The 21602-nt window shown below is 38.3% G+C and overlaps 1 protein-coding gene across 4 annotated transcripts in view; it reads right to left on the minus strand.

Moving 5' to 3' along the window:
* The window catches only part of KLHL5 (kelch like family member 5), a 195384-nt gene that overhangs the window by 15587 nt on the left and 158195 nt on the right, over positions 1 to 21602 (minus strand). For all 4 annotated transcript variants that reach the window (XM_082464089.1, XM_082464085.1, XM_082464090.1 and 1 more), the window contains 10 exons: positions 20472 to 20612; positions 20309 to 20391; positions 19662 to 19745; positions 18315 to 18461; positions 17857 to 17981; positions 15685 to 15797; positions 14068 to 14136; positions 3124 to 3201; positions 1477 to 1573; positions 681 to 805 (listed from right to left, as the gene is read on the minus strand). In XM_082464089.1, the coding sequence (XP_082320215.1) occupies positions 681 to 805; positions 1477 to 1573; positions 3124 to 3201; positions 14068 to 14136; positions 15685 to 15797; positions 17857 to 17981; positions 18315 to 18461; positions 19662 to 19745; positions 20309 to 20391; positions 20472 to 20612 (1062 nt within the window). The remainder of the gene's footprint in view (positions 1 to 680; positions 806 to 1476; positions 1574 to 3123; positions 3202 to 14067; positions 14137 to 15684; positions 15798 to 17856; positions 17982 to 18314; positions 18462 to 19661; positions 19746 to 20308; positions 20392 to 20471; positions 20613 to 21602) is intronic.

Raw genomic sequence — 21602 nt, forward strand, 5'->3', positions numbered from 1 at the left:
CCTAATGTAAAAAAAAAGGGTGCACACATGTATTTTAGAAATATGGAGGATATATACAACACAGTGTTAACAATTGTTATATCTGGTGATGGATTTAAAGGGGGCAAGTTATTTCTTCATTATACTTTTCTATATTCTCTAAATTTTCTCAGTGAATATCTATTTTATATTCAGATGAAAACTAAATAGTATTAAAACACAGTAGAATTGTATAAAATCCACTATTCTAGAATTAATAAACTTAGGAAGCTCTGGTTAAACAAAAATGTTTTCTGTAAATCTTTTTTTGACCAAGTAATACATTTATATGCTTCAAAATCAAAACAGTATAAAAAGATATACTATATGGAGAAACCTGTTCTTCCTCTTCTCCCCTGACTGGGTTTGGTGCCACGCCTCCTCTGCCCCATGCCTTGATCCCTTTAGGAAACTATTTTTCCTAGGTTTTTTTTAAAGTATATTTCTAATTTTATTTGCAATGAAAAAAATATATATTTTTCTGCCTTTTGGTACACAAAAGGCAGCATATTGTATAATTATTCTGTATCTTGCTTTTTCGGTTAACGCTACAGAGATCTAGGAAATGGCTCTAATCCAATGGAGAGGTGCCCAGAAGGAAAGCCCTTCAGGTGATTAGCGCACCTGGCAGACTGGGTCTCAAGTCACTCAAAGGGCCTCACCTTCACTAGTATGTAACTGTGCAGAATCATGAGGTTGGTGGCCATCTCAGAGGGAATTTTGATCTTCTGAGATTTAAGTTCTGCATACATGCTGAAGAGAACGTCATGTGCATTCCGATAGTTTCCTTGAAAAGAGGTGGTAAGATGACATTACTGCAAAGGATGAAATCTGAGGACCTTCTATGGGCCACCATTTTACAGGTGGATTTTGTTAATCATCTTATTAAGTTACTAAGTAATAAAGAATGACATTTAATTCCATATTTTCCAAAAGTGTATTCCATATTTATGAACATCTAAAAGAATCAGCTTGCAAAAATTAGTGAAGATGTCACACTAATTCTGACTTTTTCAATGAGTATTTACAGAGCGTAGACATGAACAGAACCATTCTAGAGATTCTATAAACAGTTCCTGCGTGTTATAAAGAACTAGGTCAATAAGAATACCACACCATCTTCCACCGTAATATGTTTTATATTGTTAAGGCCAAATACCTGGGATGGAAAGAAAGTGTAGTGAAAGTGCAGTGGGGTCTGTGGGCTGGAGAGGTCAGAGAAGTCGCCATCCAGGAGACAGAACTGTGAGGAGGAGAGGAACTAGCACCTAACATGAGAAGGCTTCGCTGGAGCTGTTCTGTGATGGTGAATTATTTCACTTCCCTGAAGCCCAGAAATGGCCATCCGCCTAGCCTTTTGGGTTCAAAGCAAGCCTAGACTAGAAATGGACAGAGAAGGGGCTGGAGCTGGCTTCTATTGCTTGTCTGGGGAGAAAAGCATGCCTACTGGGGACCTACCTGCAGACTGCTCTTCCCTGGCAATGATGATGGCAGTCCGGGCGGCTTCTCGGTACTGCTTCAGGGCCATGTACAAGCGGAACAGGTACTTGGCATCCTGATGTACAAGCCGTTAGAGAAACATCACTTTCTGCATTTGCTAAGTGGAGAAACATCTAAAATTTTGCATTTCAGTTAGAATCACATTCACTTTCCAGTAACTGAGGGTTGAAATTGTTTTTTTTAAAGCCAACAAAGAATTATTTATCAAGTATTTATTTGGGGTTTAATATGTGCCAGGTAAGTATTCTAAGTATCCTTAGAAGTAATAACTCGGTTAAATCCTCATACCCTCCCTGGGAGGAAGGTGCGATTCTGTACTAATTTCATTGATTGGAAACTGAAACACAGCAGCACCTCTCTAGAGCCAGGATCTGAACCGCAGTGGTCTGGCTTCAGAGTCTGCGTGCTAACCCAAGTCCACAGAGTTCTCTCTCGTGTGCTTCAAACGGAAAGGTGCTCTTATACAATGTACCAACTTCGCAAGATTTCGAAAATTTTTACACCTATATAAATTTTTCTGGCCTATAAAATTTTATTTGGCCCATTTTCCATTCCTATGTTAACTCTAAACAATTTCACATACTTGATGCTGGTTTGCTGATTATTAGAATAAGTGGACATAAGGTGAGGTGGTTTGGCACAGTTTAAGGGCCTGTGCCCTTTGGCAGATTAACTTAGCCTCCCTGGGTCTCAGTGTCTTTATCTGTAAAATACAGAAAATGGACTCAGGGATCAGGATGGCTACAATCCTCTCCAGCTGTGACGTTCCAGCACCTTGTATCCAAATCACTTACAACTGACCCTTGAACAGTGCTGGGGTTAGGGGACGCCGACCTCCACGCAGTTGAAAATCAGTGTTTAATTTATAGTCACCCTTCTGTATCTGCAGTTCCTCTGTATCCTCGGATTCAACCAACCTGAGATCGGGTAGTACTATAGTATTTACTATTGAAAAAAATCTGTGTATAAGCGGACCTGTGCAGTTCACACCCGTGTCGTTCAAGGGTCAACTGTACTCGAGTTTCCTTCACAAGCAGATCCCCTTAAAACTCCAAAGCAAAAGTGAAAAAAAAGGCTCTAGGGGCATTCTGAAAGGAGTCTGTCCTCGTTAGGACTGAGAGAAGACCAACTTCTGCACAAAATCCAAGAGTCACCTATTTCGAAAACATGTTCTTAATGATTTATTTCTATTTTATATTTTCAGTGAGTTACTTTTACGGTAAATAGGATTTTTATTAAGTCCCCACATTTCTGAAATATGAACAAAGTAAACTGATTTTTAGGGATTAGTGCTAACTCATGGTTTTAATAATCATTTTCATAGTTCCTAGAATAAATAAAACTCTATAACATTTGAGAAAAATTGTGGGTGGTGAGGATTGTTACCCAGAAGGACGTGGCTATTTCACAGGGGGCAATGCCAATATCAAAGAGTGAATGTACACAATATCTAAAATTCAGGGTCTGCCTAGATGACCTAAAGCTGGACCCAGAAAGAAAATTTTTTACATCTATGATGCAAAAGTCCTAACAGATAAAAACAGAATAAAGTAAAACCATAACTAAGATACTTGAGAATCTCAGTGGCGAAAACACTTTTAGTACCTTAGGCATGCCGTCACTCTCCCCCATAAGGTGGTCTATCAGTTGACTGGTCAGCAGTTCATCTTTGGCCTGACCAACCTGTTTAGGAAGAGAAAGAAACAATAAGTCCAGCATCTTAAACTCAGGAAGGGGTGGTCGTGGACGGCGCGGGGGGGAGGACAAATAATCTACTGAGGAGACGAAATTTAAACATTGTGGAAAAATACCTATAGTCAAGTGCCTGAAACATGATGTAAGCTCAGGGTATGTCTTCATTCATTTCTAGAGTCTCCATTAATAAAAATCCATCCTTAGAAGCTACAGCTTTTCTAAGTTGCCGTATCAAAATACTGTGGTATTTGTTTTTACACACAGAGAGAATGTACTTCTTGGATGTTTCAATAAAAACTTTCTTAAGATAAGTGACTGTGACATGGAGAGAATGCCATCTTGAGCACAGGAGCTGGACCTTATACAACAATATACCTCCAAGTGCCTCATCTCCAGCAGCTCCCCGAGAAAAGGTGCTTGCATATGGCTACGTGTAATTTAAAGTAGAAATAAAAGTACGGCCAGAGGATCCCAGAAGAGGGCAGGCAACTGGAAATGTGGGGTGGAGTTCTGGAGAGGACTTTGGCCTGGAAACCTGGATTTGAGAGTCATCTCCATAAAGCTCCGAGTTAAATCACTGCCGTGTTGGGTGGTGTTGATCAGGGAAATTATTTATCAAATTGGAGGACGGAAATGTATTAGATTTAGATAGTAGGAATAGTTACTGACAAGATTAGGAGGCTTAAGAGTCTTGTGTCTATAAAAAAGAGGTGAGCCAAGAACCCAACTGGAGCTCAGCCAAGGAGAAGGAACACTGAACAGCGCAGTCACATTAGCGATACAGTGAGAAAAGCTACCGGAAAAGGAAGGAAACTCATTAGGGACAGAGCAACATGTGGCCTAGCTTGCCACCCCTCCGGGAAAGTGTAAGGAAAAGTTCGGAAGTTCTTTGTGCAGGAGAGGAAGGATGAGATCAGTAGACTTGAGCACAGAAGAGGTGGCCGTGAACCTGTGGGGACAGAGGCTCTCGGGCTGCAGAATTTCTACACGCTCCACTGACCGTGGTCGTCCCCGGTGTAGGAAAGCTAAGCTTTGACCAATCTGTTGCCTCTGCTCTCGCCACTGCTCTAAGGAAGGAAGAGAAGGTAGAGCTCATCACCTCGACGGCTTTTGTGCGTGGCTTTGGGTGAATAAGCCCGTACGGAGAAATGGTTAAAGCAAGGGCTTTGGGGTCAGCCTGCCTGAGGTCAAAAGATAACCTGTGTGATCCAGAGCAGGTCACTCTTGGGACCTCAAAGAGGATAAAAATAATACCTAACTCACAGAATTGTTGTAAGGATTAAATAAGTTAATACACATAAAGGGCTTGGACTGGTGCCAAACAGGCAGTGTTGCCAGATTAAGCAAACAAAAAAATATAAGATGCCCAGTTAAGTTTGAATTTCAGGGACTTGAGCACACCCAGGACATTAGGACAGATGGAAAGGGGAGCCAGCAGGGAACAGATGTGGCCACTCAGAATTAAAGTTAAAAGAAGGGTGGAGACAGAATGCTGAGGACACTTCCGCGACGGGCAGAGCCAGAGAAGAAGGCTGAGAAGGGGCCATCGGAGGAGTACCCGGAGGGCAGGAGGGCGTGTTCTAAGGGAGTAAAAAGTTCGAGAAAGATGCGCTGTCATAGCGTAAAATGCTGCCATAACATGGGGTAGGCTGCAGGCTGAGAAGGGACGTCCGTATTTAGCAAGGACGAGATCAGTGGGGACCTTTTAGAGAAGGTTTACGGAGTGGTGAAGGCAGAAGCTGACTGCAAGGAGGTGAGCGGGCCCCGGACAAAGCTAACCGTCAGATGCTGTACAGACCCATCTTTCCCATCCCTATCGTGGGTTCTCTCAGGTGATGACTCCCAACTAGGGGTCTATTACTGCCCCCCTTCTCCAACACACACACCAAGAAGGTATTTCAGAACTCTGAGGCGTAGAGGATGGGGGTGGGGGTGAGTGAAGTATGAACATTTTAAAGATGTTCTCAAATGATTAAGGGCTATGCCTTCTGGTTGAGAATCAGCAGGTACAAGTGCACAGGTTGTGAGAAAATGCATGTCACAAGTAAAGGTGATTTTTTTTTTCAGGGGAGGGGTCTCAAGGTGGAAAGAAGATAAAGGAATAAAGGAATGGGAAGGAAACTAATATCACCTACATAGTAGTTTCAATAAATATTTATTGAGTGTCCACAATGTGCTAAACACTCTATAAAGAGATGGGCCTTTGACCTTGAGGAACTACTAATCTGAAGGGGGTTAACTGCAGCAGTAAGTAAGGTTCAGAGTACTTACAGGATTCTAAGGAGGGTGAAATTTCATCCACAGGACAGTTCAGGAAAACTTTACAGGGAGTGGCGTGTGAAGTGGGTCCTGCATGTTGGGTAGGAGGCAGGGGTGCAGGAGGGAAGGCGTCCTAGGTGTGGGTAACAGCAAGAGCGAAGGAGCAATATCAAGAAATTATTGTTGGAGAAACTGGAACCCCAATACATAGTTGCTGGGAATGTAAAATGGTGTAGCTGCTTTGGGAAACAGTTTGGCAGTTCCTCAAAATGTTAAACATAGACTTAACATATGGCCTAGCAATTCTGCTCCTAGGTATATACCTAAGAGAAATGAAAACACATGTCCACACAAAAACTTGTACACAAATGTTCACAGCAGCATTATTCATAATAGCCCCAAAGTGGGAACAATCCAAATGTGTATCAACTGATGAATGGATAAATGCAGTGTGTACACATTCAATTAAATATTATTAGGCTTTAAGAGGAATAAAGTACTGATACATGTTACAACCATGCATCTATCTGATGAAATGATTTGTATCCAGAATATATAATACAGTCCTACAAATCAGTAAGAATGAGATGATACAATTAAAAATTAGAAAAAAGACTTGAACAGAACTTCATAAAAGAGGATATTTGAATGGCTAAAGAACACATGAAAAAATGCTCACTTTCATTATTCTTTAGAAAAATGAACTAAAACCATACAAGATACCACTGCACATCTATCAGAATAGTTACAGTGAAATAGACTGATAAGTGCTGGTGAAGATGGGGAGCAACTACATTCTTTTACATTGTTGGTAGAGTGAAACCGGTACAACTACTTTGAAAAAAATGTTTGGCAGTACCTACTATTGCTGAAGATATATATATACTCTGTGACCTAATAATTCTACTCATGGATATATACCCTATAAAACTGAGGGCTTATGTACACAAAAAGACATGAACAGCATTATGGCAACTTTATTCATAATATGCCCAAACTGAGACAACCTAAATGTCCATTAACAGAATAATGGGTAAAGAAATTGTGACAGTCATATGACGGAATACTAAACAGCAATGAATAAGAATGAACTGAGGAGGAGGGGCAAGAATGGCAGAAGAGTAAGACGCGGAGATCACCTTCCTTCCCACAGATACAGTAGAGATACATCTACACGTGGAACTGCTCCTACAGAACACCCACTGAACGCTGGCAGAAGACGTCAGACCTCCCAAAAGGAGAGGGGATTCAGAGCACCGCCTAAATGAACTCCAGAGACGGGCGTGAGCCGTGGCTATCAGCGCGGACCCCAGAGGCAGGCGCGAGCCGCGGCTAACAGTGAGGACCCCAGAGACAGGCGCGAGCCGTGGTTATCAGCGTGGACCCCAGAGACGGGCAGGAGATGCTAAGGCTGCTGCTGCCGCCACCAAGAAGCCTGTGTGCGAGCACAGGTCACTCTCCACACCGCCCCTCCCGGGAGCCTGTGCAGCCCACCACTGCCAGGGTCCCGTGATCCAGGGACAACTTCCCTGGGAGAACGCACGGCGCGCCTCAGGCTGCTGCAACGTCACGCCGGCCTCTGCCGCTGCAGGCTCGCCCCGCCTCCTCCGTACCGCTCCCTCCCCCCGGCCTGAGTGAGCCAGAGCCCCCGAAGCAGCTGCTCCTTTAACCCCGTTCTGTCTGGGCAAGGAACAGACGCCCTCAGGCGACCTACACACAGAGGCGGGTCCAAATCCAAAGCTGAACCCCGGGAGCTGTACGAACAAAGAAGAGAAAGGGAAATCTCTCCCAGCAGCCTCAGAAGCAGTGGATTAAAGCTCCACAAACAACTTTATGTGCCTGCATCTGCTGAATACCTGAATAGACAACGAATCATCCCAAATTCAAGAGGTGGACTTTGGAAGCAGGATATATTAATTTTTCCCCTTTTCCTTTTTTTGTGAGTGTATATGTGTATGCTTCTGGGTGAGATTTTGTCTGTATAGCTTTGCTTTCACCATTAGTCCTAGGGTTAGTTCCGTCCGTGGTTTTTTTTTTTTTTTTTTACTTAAAAAAATTTTTTCCCTAATAAATGTTTTCTTAATAATTTTTTCATTTTCTATTTTTAGAAATTAAAAAAATCTTTTAAATAAGTTTTTTCATATTTTTTATTTTAAAAAATTAAAAAAAATTTTTTCTTAATAAATTTTTTCTTAATTTTTTTCTTATTTTTTACTATAAAAAATTAATAAATCTATTTTTAAAAATTAAAAAAAAATTTTTTTCTGAATACATTTATTCTTAATAATTTTTTTTCTTATTTTTTATTATAATAGCTTTATTTTATTTTATTTTATCCTCTTTCTTTCTTTCTTTCTATTTTTTTCTCCCCTTTATTCTGAGCCGTGTGGATGAAAGGCTCTTGGTGCTCCAGCCAGGCATCAGGGCTGTGCCACTGAGGTGGGAGAGCCAACTTCAGGACACTGGTCCACAAGAGACCTCCCAGCTCCACGTAATACCAAACGGCGAAAATCTCTCAGAGATCTCCATCTCAACATCAAGACCCAGCTTCACTCAACGACCAGCAAGCTACAGTGCTGGACACCCTATGCCAAACAACTAGCAAGACAGGAACACAGCCCCATCCATTAGCAGAGAGGCTGCCTAAAATCATAATAAGGCCACAGACACCCCAAAACACACCACCAGACGTGGACGTGCCCACCAGAACACAGGCACTAGTCCCCTCCACCAGGAAGCCTACACAACCCACTGAACAACCTTAGCCACTGGGGACAGATACCAAAAACAACGGGAACTACGAACCTGCAGCCTGTGAAAAGGAGACCCCAAACACAGTAAGATAAGCAAAATGAGAAGACAAAAAACCACACAGCAGGTGAAGGAGCAGGGTCAAAACACACCAGACCTAACAAATGAAGAGGAAATAGGCAGTCTACCTGAAAAAGAATTCAGAATAATGATAGTAAAGATGATCCAAAATCTTGGAAATAGACAAAATGCAAGAAACATTTAACAAGGATGTAGAAGAACTAAAGAGGAACCAAGCAACGATGAAAAACACAATAAATGAAATTAAAAATACTCTAGACGGGATCAATAGCAGAATAACTGAGGCAGAAGAACGGATAAGTGACCTGGAACATAAAATAGTGGAAATAACTACTGCAGAGCAGAATAAAGAAAAAAGAATGAAAAGAACTGAGGACAGTCTCAGAGACCTCTGGGACAACATTAAACGCACCAACATTCGAATTATAGGGGTCCCAGAAGAAGAAGAGAAAAAGAAAGGGACTGAGAAAATATTTGAAGAGATTATAGTTGAAAACTTCCCTAATATGGGAAAGGAAATAGTTAATCAAGTCCTGGAAGCACAGAGGGTCCCATACAGGATAAACCCAAGGAGAAACACGCCAAGACACATATTAATCAAACTGTCAAAAATTAAATATAAGGAAAACATATTAAAGGCAGCAAGGGAAAAACAGCAAATAACACACAAGGGAATCCCCGTAAGGTTAACAGCTGATCTTTCAGCAGAAACTCTGCAAGCCAGAAGGGAGTGGCAGGACATACTTAAAGTCATGAAGGAGAAAAACCTACAACCAAGGTTACTCTACCCAGCAAGGATCTCATTCAGATTTGATGGAGAAATTAAAACCGTTACAGACAAGCAAAAGCTGAGAGAGTTCAGCACCACCAAACCAGCTTTACAACAAATGCTAAAGGAACTTCTCTAGGCAAGAAACACAAGAGAAGGAAAACACCTACAATAACAAACACAAAACATTTAAGAAAATGGGAATAGGAACATACATATCGATAATTACCTTAAATGTAAATGGATTAAATGCTCCCACCAAAAGACACAGACTGGCTGAATGGATACAAAAGCAAGACCCATATATATGCTGTCTACAAGAGACCCACTTCAGACCTAGAGACACATACAGACTGAAAGTGAGGGGATGGAAAAAGATATTCCATGCAAATGGAAATCAAAAGAAAGCTGGAGTAGCAATTCTCATATCAGACAAAATAGACTTTAAAATAAAGACTATTACAAGAGACAAAGAAGGACATTATATAATGATCAAGGGATCGATCCAAGAGGAAGGTATAAAATTGTAAATATTTATGCACCCAACATAGGAGCACCTCAATACATAAGGCAAATACTAACAGCCATAAAAGGGGAAATCGACAGTAACACAATCATAGTAGGGGACTTTAACACCCCACTTTCACCAATGGACAGATCATCCAAAATGAAAATAAATAAGGAAATACAAGCTTTAAATGATACATTAAACAAGATGGATTTAATTGATATTTATAGGACATTCCACCCCAAAACAACAGAATACACATTTTTCTCAAGTGCTCATGGAACATTCTCCAGGATAGATCATATCTTGGGTCACAAATCAAGCTTTGGTAAATTTAAGAAAACTGAAATCGTATCAAGTATCTTTTCCGACCACAATGCTATGAGACTAGATATCAATTACAGGAAAAGATCTGTAAAAAATACAAACACATGGAGGCTACACAATACACTACTTAATAACGAAGTGATCACTGAAGAAATCAAAGGGGAAATCAAAAAATACCTAGAAACAAATGACAATGGAGACACGACGACCCAAAACCTATGGGATGCAGCAAAAGCAGCTCTAAGAGGGAAGTTTATAGCAATACAAGCCTACATTAAGAAACAGGAAACATCTTGAATAAACAACTTAACCTTGCACCTAAAGCAATTAGAGAAAGAAGAGCAAAAAAACCCCAAAGCTAGCAGAAGGAAAGAAATCATAAAGATCAGATCAGGAATAAATGAAAAAGAAATGAAGGAAACAATAGCAAAAATCAATGAAACTAAAAGTTGGTTCTTCGAGAAGATAAACTAAATTGATAAACCATTAGCCAGACTCATCAAGAGAAAAAGGGAGAAGACCCAAATCAATAGAATTAGAAATGAAAAAGGAGAAGTAACCACTGACACTGCTGAAATACAAACGATCATGAGAGATTACTACAAGCAACTCTATGCCAATAAAATGGACAACCTGGAAGAAATGGACAGATTCTTAGAAATGCACAACCTACCGAGACTGAACCAGGAAGAAATAGAAAATATGAACAGACCAATCACAAGCACTGCAATTGAAACTGTGATTAAAAATCTTCCAACAAACAAAAGCCCAGGACCAGGTGGCTTCACAGGCGAATTCTATCAAACATTTAGAGAAGAGCTAACACCTATCCTTCTCAAACTCTTCCAAAATATTGCAGAGGGAGGAACACTCCCCAACTTATTCTACGAGGCCACCATCACCCTGATACCAAAACCAGACAAAGATGTCACAAAGAAAGAAAACTACAGGCCAATATCACTGATGAACACAGATGCAAAAATCCTCAACAAAATACTAGCAAACAGAATCCAACAACACATTAAAAGGATTATACACCATGATCAAGTGGGGTTTATTCCAGGACTGCAAGGATTCTTCAATATACGCAAATCAATCAACGTGATACATCATATTAACAAATTGAAGGAGAAAAACCATATGATCATCTCAATAGATGCAGAGAAAGCTTTCGACAAAATTCAACACCCATTTATGATAAAAGCCCTGCAGAAAGTAGGCATAGAGGGAACTTTCCTCAACATAATAAAGGCCATATATGACAAACCCACAGCCAACATTGTCCTCAATGGTGAAAAACTGAAACCATTTCCACTAAGATCAGGAACAAGACAAGGTTGCCCACTCTCACCACTATTATTCAACATAGTTTTGGAAGTGTTAGCCACAGCAATCAGAGAAGAAAAAGAAATAAAAGGAATCCAAATCGGAAAAGAAGTAAAGCTGTCACTGTTTGCAGATGGACATGATACTATACATAGAGAATCCTAAAACTGCCACCAGAAAACTACTAGAGCTAATCAATGAATTTGGTAAAGTAGCAGGATACAAAATTAATGCACCGAAATCTCTTGCATTCCTATATACTAATGATGAAAAATCTGAAAGTGAAATTAAGAAAACACTCCCGTTTACCATTGCAACAAAAAGAATAAAATATCTAGGAATAAACCTACCTAAGGAGACAAAAGACCTGTATGCAGAAAATTATAGGACACTGCTGAAAGAAATTAAAGATGATACAAATAGATGGAGAGATATACCATGTTCTCGGATTGGAAGAATCAACATTGTGAAAATGACTCTACTACCCAAAGCAATCTACAGAGTCAATGCAATCCCTATCAAACTACCACAGGCATTTTTCACAGAACTAGAACAAAAAATTTCACAATTTGTATGGAAACACAAAATACCCCAAATAGCCAAAGCAATCTTGAGAACGAAAAATGGAGCTGGAGGAATCAGGCTCCCTGACTTCAGACTATATTACAAAGCTACAGTAATCAAGACAGTTTGGTACTGGCACAAAAACAGAAATATAGATCCATGGAACAGGATAGAAAGCCCAGAGATAAACCCATGCACATATGGTCACCTTATCTTTGATAAAGGAGGCAAGCATATAGAGTGGAGAAAAGACAGCCTCTTCAATAAGTGGTGCTGGGAAAATTGGACAGATACATGTAAAAGTATGAAGTTAGAACACTCCCTGACACCATACACAAAAATAAACTCAAAATGGATTAAAGACCTAAGTGTAGAGCCAGACACTATCAAACTCTTAGAGGAAAACATAGGCAGAACACTCTATGACATAAATCACAGCAAGATCCTTTTTGACCCAGCTCCTAGAGAAATGGAAATAAAAACAAAAATAAACAAATGAGACCTAATGAAACTTAAAAGCTTTTGCACAGCAAAGGAAACCATAAACAAGACGAAAAGACAACCATCAGAATGGGAGAAAATATTTGCAAATGAAGCAACTGACAAAGGATTAATCTCCAAAATTTACAAGCAGCTCATGCAGCTCAATAACAAAAAAACAAACAACCCAATCCAAAAATGGGCAAAAGACCTAAATAGACATTTCTCCAAAGAAGATATACAGATGGCCTACAGACACATGAAAGAATGCTCAACATCATTAATCATTAGAGAAATGCAAATCAAAACTACAATGAGGTATCATCTCACACCGGTCAGAATGGCCATCATCAAAAAATCTACAAACAATAAATGTTGGAGAGGGTGTGGAGAAAAGGGAACACTCTTGCACTGTTGGTGGGAATGTAAATTGATACAGCCACTATGGAGAACAGTATGGAGGTTCCTTAAAAAACTACAAATAGAACTACCATACGACCCAGCAATCCCACTACTGGGAATATACCCTGAGAAAACCATAATTCAAAAAGAGCCATGTACCAAAATGTTCATTGCAGCTCTATTTACAATAGCCAGGACATGGAAGCAACCTAAGTGTCCATCATCGGATGAATGGATAAAGAAGATGTGGCACATATATACAATGGAATATTACTCAGCCATAAAAAGAAATGAAATGGAGGTATTTGTAATGAGGTGGATGGAGTTAGAGTCTGTTATACAGAGTGAAGTAAGTCAGAAAGAGAAAAACAAATACAGTATGCTAACACATATATATGGAATCTAAGGAAAAAAAAAAATGTCATGAGGAACCTAGTGGCAAGATGGGAATAAAGACACAGACATACTAAAGAATGGACTTGAGGATATGGGGAGGGAGAGGGGTGAGATGTGACAGGGTGAGAGAGTGTCATGGACATATATACACTACCAAATGTAAAATAGATAGCTAGTGGGAAGCAGCCGCATAGCACAGGGAGATCAGCTCGGTGCTTTGTGACCACCTGGGGGGGGTGGGATGGGGAGGGTGGGAGGGAGGGAGGGAGATGCGGGAGGGAGGAGATATGGGAATGTGTGTATATGTGTAGCTGATTCACTTTGTTATAAAGCAGAAACTAACACACCACTGTGAAGCAATTATACTTCAATAAAGATGGTTAAAAAAAAAAAAGAATGAACTATTGCTACACACGATAACACAGATGCTTTCGCAGACTTAATGTTGACTGAAAGAAACTGGACACAAAAGAGAACATATGTATGATTTCATTTACATGAAATCCATAAACATGTAAAACCAATCTATAAGAATAGAAGTCAGAATTGTGGTTACCCCTGGTGGGGAACACTGATTGGGAGGCAGCAGTGGGCCTTCTGGGGAGCTTGATCTGGATGGGGGATACACAGGTGTACACAGATTTCATTTGAAAAAACTAATTGAGTTGCATATTTAAGATTCGTGCATTTTACTGTATGTAAGTTACACCTAAAAGAAAATGCAAAGGTTCTTATCTTTTAGAGATAGATTTTTTATCCACAAACGAAATGATATGATGTCTGTGATTTGCTTTAAAATAATATAGGGAAAGAGGGTGGGTGTATGAATAAAATATGACTGGCCATGTGCAGATACCTGTTGAAATGAGATGATGGGTATCTGGGGGTTTGTTATGCTGTTTGGTCTACTTTTGTAAATGTTTGGAAATTTCCTCAAAAAGTTAAAAGAATAATTAGCATTCATGAAAGTTTCATTCCAGAGTTAACTTACAGTTTCAATTGCCATTTCTATTGCTGCATTATCTTCTGAGCTTGGACATTTCAGCAAGTGTTTAAGTGCCTGAAATGAGAATTGTATAGAGATTAAAAATTTTCGGACTGCTTTCACATTGGGAAAAACAAAGTTTTCACACAAACAAAGTAATCACAGTTTGTGAAAGTATCTTCATCTCAACCAGGAGCTTGCACAGTGCTGAGTCTTAAAATATATACTTAAAAGGCTGAGTGTAGTTTAAAAAGTGGAAGGATCCAGTTGACCCTTTGAAGAATCTAGTTCTGATTTCAAATGAAATCAGAATGAAAAATGTGCTCTCTTTCAGTAGGAAGATTTAATTATTTTCATTCATTTATTCACTCAACAAATATTTACTGACAACTTGCTGCTCTGTATATGAGACTGTGCTAGATGCTATGGAAAATACCAGGCCGTCTCTTTGTATCATGTACAATCTAACTGGAGAGCTCTATGTGATGTGATGAAAATATAATTATTATAATCAATTATTTTAAGCCATAGTTGTCTAACTCCTGAACGCCATACCACCACACCTATGAAGACGTTTAAAGTTATAAAAGTTTCAGAGACAAATGGGCAGTATTGCCAGTTGGCTTTATAGGTGGTCTGAAGAAGAAAAGATGATTAGACATGAGGATGATCTTGAAGATAACACAGAGGAAAAGGACTTGAAGATGAACAGGTCTGTGGAAGGTGGGGAAGAGGGCAGAGAGGAACCCAGGTGGAGAACAGGGACGGGAAAAGGCTAGCGGGAGCGTAGGATTCTTCAGTGGCAAAAAGCTAGATGCCAGATTGGGAAGTTCAGGCTGGTTGGTCAGTTGTGGAAATTCTCTTGAGTGCCAGCTAAGGAGTTTAGACTCAGTAACTAAGAGGCCAGAACAGCAAATTGATGGCCTGAAGGCTGAATTCACACACAGACATGTTTCTTTGGCCAGTGATTTGTTACACAAATATCTGGGCCTATATTTTAATATTGACCCAGACTTGTGTTTCTTGTGAAAAATCCTATGATCTGAGCTAGTAGGCCCGAACTCCTGAATGGCAACACTTTTTTGGAGGTGAGCAGCAGCTGTTCCCTTCAGACGAAACGCGTCCCGTCCAGCAGTCCCTGCCCTGTCACTCAGTGAGTGCACAGCCTGACCCTGCAGCTTCACTTGTTTACGTCCATTGCTTGAACACCGTAACCCCTGCTTTAAGGGCTCTTTGTCAGTCAAAGTTAGTACCATTGGGGAACAAAATGAAGGATGAGTTATAGACAGAGAAGCTAAAAACAAGGAAAACAGGAAACCATTGCCATAATCTAAAGCGAGGTGACCCAGGTTTGGATTACATGGATGGTAGTTAGAACGAAAAAGAGAGAGCTGTGAGAGAGGTTACGAAGGCAGAATGTGACTGGGTGTGGGAGAGAGGGGAAGAGTTTAAGGCTGACTCTGAGACTTCAAATCTGGGTGTCTGGGAGCGTAATATATTTTAAGATATTACTTAAAATAATATCGTTATTTTAATGATTATCATTATTTTAATAATATCATTATTTATTTTATCTGATCATTCCTGTGGAGTCCAAAGTATATTTTCTTGGCAAATACTCACTCGTGAATACTGGCCACACAGCAAGAAGAATTTTCCAGCCTGAAAATGTCTTTTTTCTCCTTCGAAATACAAGGCAATGCTTTGATAGTCCTCATGAGTAGTGTCTTCAGAACCTACAACAGAAATTCATTGAGTAAAATATCTGAGCAAAACTTGTTTACCTCTTATTGCTAATCTAAAAATAGGATCTAAAAACAGGTGATCTAAAAAGAGGTGATGAAAACCTTTTCACAGCAAATATTATCAGTGTCTTTTTCACCACAAAACACTTTCACCATAATAACCCCACATATCAACTCTGTTCCATCTTCTTTTCGCTCTAAATAACAATCAGGAGAGGAAGTTATGACGCTTTGTGAGAAGCTGGGTTACGGTTTGACATTACCCTTAGTGACTTTTATCTTTCTTTAAGAGTCTCAATCTTATTTCCTAAAACAAGGAACAATCCAGGATTTCCCTAGGGTTTCGGAACAATCAGGAGCAAAGTTAACCATAATGCAAATGTAATCCATCTCCTTTCTCCAATGCCCAGTTTATACAATAGTCTGTATGTATTTGTCAGACAAGGGAGATGATACTCAAATGGACAACAGATGCTATTTAAAGATAATTACTGTTTTTCCTTTTTTTAAAAAAATATTTATTTATTTATTTATTTATTTTTATTTGGTTGCGCTGGATCTTAGTTGTGGGATGCAGGGTCTAGTGTCTTGACCAGGGATCAAACCTGGGCCCCCTGCATTGGGAGCGTGGAGTCTTAACCACCAGGGAAGTCCCTTTTCTGTTTTTCTTTTACAGGCTTAAACATATTAAGCACAGAAGACCCCAAAGCTGCTGGAATTCCAATTCACTGTTTACGTTTACCCATGGGAGTTGGAGGCCCAGTAGGGCACCAAAGTATAAGAACAGCTCCGTGTCTCCAGACCAAGGCAGATACGGAGTTTATAAAAGAAGGGAGTAAAGAAAGGTGAAGAAAAGTGTGTGTTATGTTTTGGGAGTGGGAGGGCATTTGTGTGTATATGTGCGTGTGTATGATTTAGGATAAGCCACATCCTTCTGAAATTAGAAAAACTTAAATGCTTTAGTGCAATGATGATTTGCAATTGTTTGGACAGAAATGTCATCTGTCATGTTAAACATTAATATTTGTAATGTTGCTTTTATCTGTATTTCCTTTTTTTCTTTAGCTATTTATTTTCTCCAATTACCTGAATGACCTCCTAAGATATTAGAAGATGCTTTTACCTATTACTTCCCTTGAAGACTGAAACAAAAATTTTCTCGTGAACCCCACCAACAGTTCTTACGGTCATTTTGTGAATTGTAAAAAAACGAAATAACATAACAGGACAAATATTATAATTCCACTTATAAAAGGTACCACGAATAGTCAAAATCATAGCAAAGAAAGTAGAACAGTGGTTACGAGGCTGGGAGGTGAGGGGAATGGGAGCTATTGTTTAATGGGTATATAGTTTTAGTTTAGGATGATGAAAAAATTCTGGAGATGGATGTGGTGATAGCTGCACAACAATGCGAATGTACTTAATGCAACCAAACTGTACACTTAAAAATGGTTAAAATGGTAAATTTACGTTATGTATATTTTACCACAATAAAAAAGGAAAAGAAGAAGAAAAATCACACCACAAATAATGTTATACATGGCCCATGAAGTGGAAAATCGGAAAATTATTTCAGTAATTTCTAAGAATAATTACAAACATGGGAAGAAAACCTATAAGCCGGTATTCTCAGAATATAAAATTTTCTTTTGTACTTTCAAAATCTTTAAAAACCACATCATATATTCTTAATTTATAACTCAATTTAAAAAATTTATGAAAACATTTACTTTTTCAAAAATCATTCTGCATTTCCTATTACCTTCATCTTGGAACCTTGCTTTACCAGGTTCCTTGAGCAGTAGCAGGATTTGGGAAATCTGGCCTCTCGCGGAAATCACCCAAAACACCTTAATTTTTGAAAATGGTCTTATAATTCCATCTCATCTTTAAGGTATAGTAGGGATCTTGAAATCTAACAAGTAACATATAGCTGGTGTGTGTGCATGTCCTTGTGGATATACAAATCTGATCATCAGACCATAAGAGTCAAAGTGTTCCTTTGATAAAGTCTTTAAGAGAAATTAGGGAAAACAACGATATTTACCAATAATGTCCGCATAGATTTCCATTTTGTTGTGCTGCTGAGCCAGTGTGAAAGCTTCATTATTACATTTGGACATAACAAGAAACTGGATGGCAGACCCGTAGTCACCTAGCTGTAGAAAAAACCTGAAACAAAGTACTTTAATGAACTTGATTCATTTAAAAGAAGTTTGTCATTTACAAAATAAGATCTTTTTCAACCAGGAGAAACCATTTAAAAGTAAAAATGTATTCGGTAAACTGCAGTTCTATACCATATGTTTATATTTGGAAAACATACTCTCATATGTTGACCACAACAAACAGCCTTTAAATTTAAACACTTAGATATAATTTTTTAAAACCCCCCCAAAACAGAATAAGTATTCCATTTGAATTGATTTATTTGATAAGAGGAAGCGGGGACTCTCTTTTAAGGTTAGTTTTTGGAAGTCCAAAAATATTAATGCGTTATGTTACCGGGCTACCATCTTGGCTCCATCCAGGGACTGGGTTTCTCTGACAACACTGACAGCCTTTTCTGGATTGTTGAGGTGGTCCAGGTAGATGCGGATCACGCTGTTCCACTGTTTTGCGTTCTCATAAGCCACAACAGCTTCTTTGTATCTATAAGAGATACTTATTTCAGACAAACTTTCTTAACACTGTCACATTTGGGGAAAAAATGTCAATAAATGTTTGGGACACTTTTTTATTGACAGTGGTTGCTTATTTTTCTTGAACTTCTTCATTTTTTATCAGAAAGAATACCAGGAACCATTTCACTAAAATATGTTCTTTTCAGAGGTTTGATAAACTAACAGTAAAATACCAATTTTACCGTTTTCTCATCTGAACCATATATATACAGTTTTTTACATTTTATTGTTTTTGTTAGAGTGGAAAGATTATGATAGTAATACAGGCTTATTTTAGAAAACAGAAAATAAGGAATCTTTCACAATTAGAGATATAGCTTAACAGTGATATATAAAATCATTGTGTGTTGACCTCCAGATGGAGCTCAAGACTTCTGTTCAGTCCCCATGAGCTCTCCAGTTCTTTCCATTTTAACAAGACATTTAGTGTGTATCTCTTTCTTAAGGTTACTTTTCTAAAAGTAGAAGGAAGTAACCTTTAAAAATCTCTTAATACGTATCGCTAAATAACTTTCTAAAGGCTTTAGAAATTTACAGTCTCATCAGTCATGTAAAACAAGTGCTTTTTGACAATATGGTTATTAGTTTAAAATAAATCTTTTCCCAATATGATAAGTTAAAATGATATACTGTTTGCTTTAATTACTGTTAGTGAGATAGAACTTTTTCACGTTTGCATAAAATATAATTTCATAACTGTATTTCCTCCTTGTCTTTAGCCCATTTCCTCGTAGTGCCTTTGAGTTTCTTGTATTAAAGTTCCAGGAAATATCTGTATATTTAGGATACCAACTATCCATTGCTATATTTTAATACTGTTTTGTGGCTTAAACAGTGTTCTTTTCCTCTGCATCTGTAAGTTATCGTCCTTAATAAAATGACTATTGCCTAACTTCATTTTCATGCCATATTATATCAAAATTTCAACTTCTAATATTTAACCCTCAAGTAAAAATGAGATTTTAGTCCATATATGAATACATAAAGGATTGACTGAGGTATATACAAGTGTGGGAAAAATTTAATAGTCTGGCACTTCAAGCCAGGTGAGGAGTAAAGATATTTTCTGTCTTTCTGTGCTTTGCCTTTCTTAGAGGGTTGCAAATATCAATAGTTAATTTATAAAACATTCTTTTAAATTTGTATAAAATTGAGAAATTGTACAAACCTTCCATCTGCTTCTTTAGCTTTGGCATACTGCAAGTGAATCTTTGGAGAAGAAACATGAGGCAGAAGTTCACCAACTTTTGCCCTAGAAAGGTAGGTTTAGGAGAATAATATCAGCACTACATTTGCTCTAAAAGTAGCTTCCTACAATCAGATATTAGTTTTTAGGATTCAAAAAACAGTTATCGTGATCTTTAAAAAATCTTGGCCTCCTATAGGTAAAAGATTTAATTTTTTTGGTAAACCTATTTTCATTTTGGAAAATATTTATGAATAAATAGTTTTATATGACAACTGGCAAAAAAAAAAAAAAAAAAAGCTCTTTCTCTGGCCCCCAACCCCAGTAGCCCACCCTCTGTGGGAAAATGAAGGTTAGTTCATTAATTCTTTGGGGACAATAGGGCTTTTTTATTCTAGCAATTTATCTGATCAGATATTTCCCGATATTAAAGCAAGAAAATGTGCTGTTCTTTGGAAAAGGAACTATTAATGTGAACTCATCTAAAAAGAAAAAGAGGAGATGGAAGGAAGGCCCAGATAGAGGCAATAGTTGTACAGCTGGGAGGAGCAGCAAGAAAACCAGTGGGGGGATCATCGACACACATTCATTTCCACACCTGCTCAGAACAAATTTTAGCAATTTCTTACCAATTCTTACAGCGGATGTAAACAGATGCTGCTTTGTCATAGTAGAGACCTTTTTCATAGAGTTGAGCTGCTTCTGAAAATTGCTAAAATAATATGAGATTGTCAAAATACTAAATTTATTATGTATGAGACCACATGAATATTTATTCACAGAAAAGTCTACCTTCATATTCTCCAGTATGGCTCCACAGTCTCTTTTAAGGACCCTGCTGGGGTGCTTGAGGGCTAGGCTAACCCCTCGGCGGATGTCTCCCATTCTTATGGACATCTGGGCCGTGCCAGCCAGACATACCTCATCGTGTTCCTGAAATTAGAAGGCAAATAACTAATGAATCAGACCCTAACTTAAAATGATGTATTCTAGCCAAACAATTTAAATCTAAAATGAGCCCAAAGGTTATGGTTTACTTTCATTAATCCTTTTCTGGCAAATCTCAAGATTTTGAAATAACATTGAGTCTTTTTTTAAAAATCACCTGTTGTAAAGTTATATTTTTTTCTTTAGAAGTCTAGACCTTCTGTGCTCAAGACCAAATTTTTACTGTCCCTTTGTCGTAATACCTTGCATCTCTTTGTATGTCTTCTTGGTATAAAATTTTAAGTGAGAGGAAATATACTGGGCACATAGCATAAATGCTATGTATGAATAACATGAAGAGAGAAAATATTTATCAAACTGAAAATTTCTCTACTAGGCCTGATGAAACATAAAAACCTTTATTTATTTATTTTGTGACAGAGGAACTGAATTTTATATTTTGTTTAATTTTAAATAACTTAAATGGTCACATGTGACTAGTGGTGACTGTCTTTAATAACGCAATTAAGGATGAACTTAAATAGATGCAGCCAAACAAAGAAAATGTCAAAACCCCAAGAGATAAATGAACAAAGGGTATAATCAGGCAATTCATAAGAAAACATACAATTGGCCAATAAATAAATAAAACATGCTTGACTTCACTAATAATCAAACACACGCAAAGTAAAATGAAATACCGTCTTTTTTTTGGCTGATCAAATTGGTCGAGATTGGTAGTGTTGAAAATGTGAGGGAAACAGACACTTTCCTACACAACTAACAGCTGGATGAATTACTATAAGTTCTTTTGGAGAGCAATCTAGCAGTATAAAAAATTAAAAGCACACATTTTATGACCTAGAAATTCCACCTGTAAGAATATATCCTGCAGAAATACTATTTTAAGTAACTAAAGATATATATACTAGGTAGAATATTCACTGTGGTGTTTTTGATAGAAACAAAACCCCAACTACAATATAATCAATAAGG

This window comes from Balaenoptera physalus (genome assembly GCF_965194825.1).
Source record: "Balaenoptera physalus genome assembly, chromosome: 5".
NCBI lineage: Eukaryota > Metazoa > Chordata > Mammalia > Artiodactyla > Balaenopteridae > Balaenoptera > Balaenoptera physalus.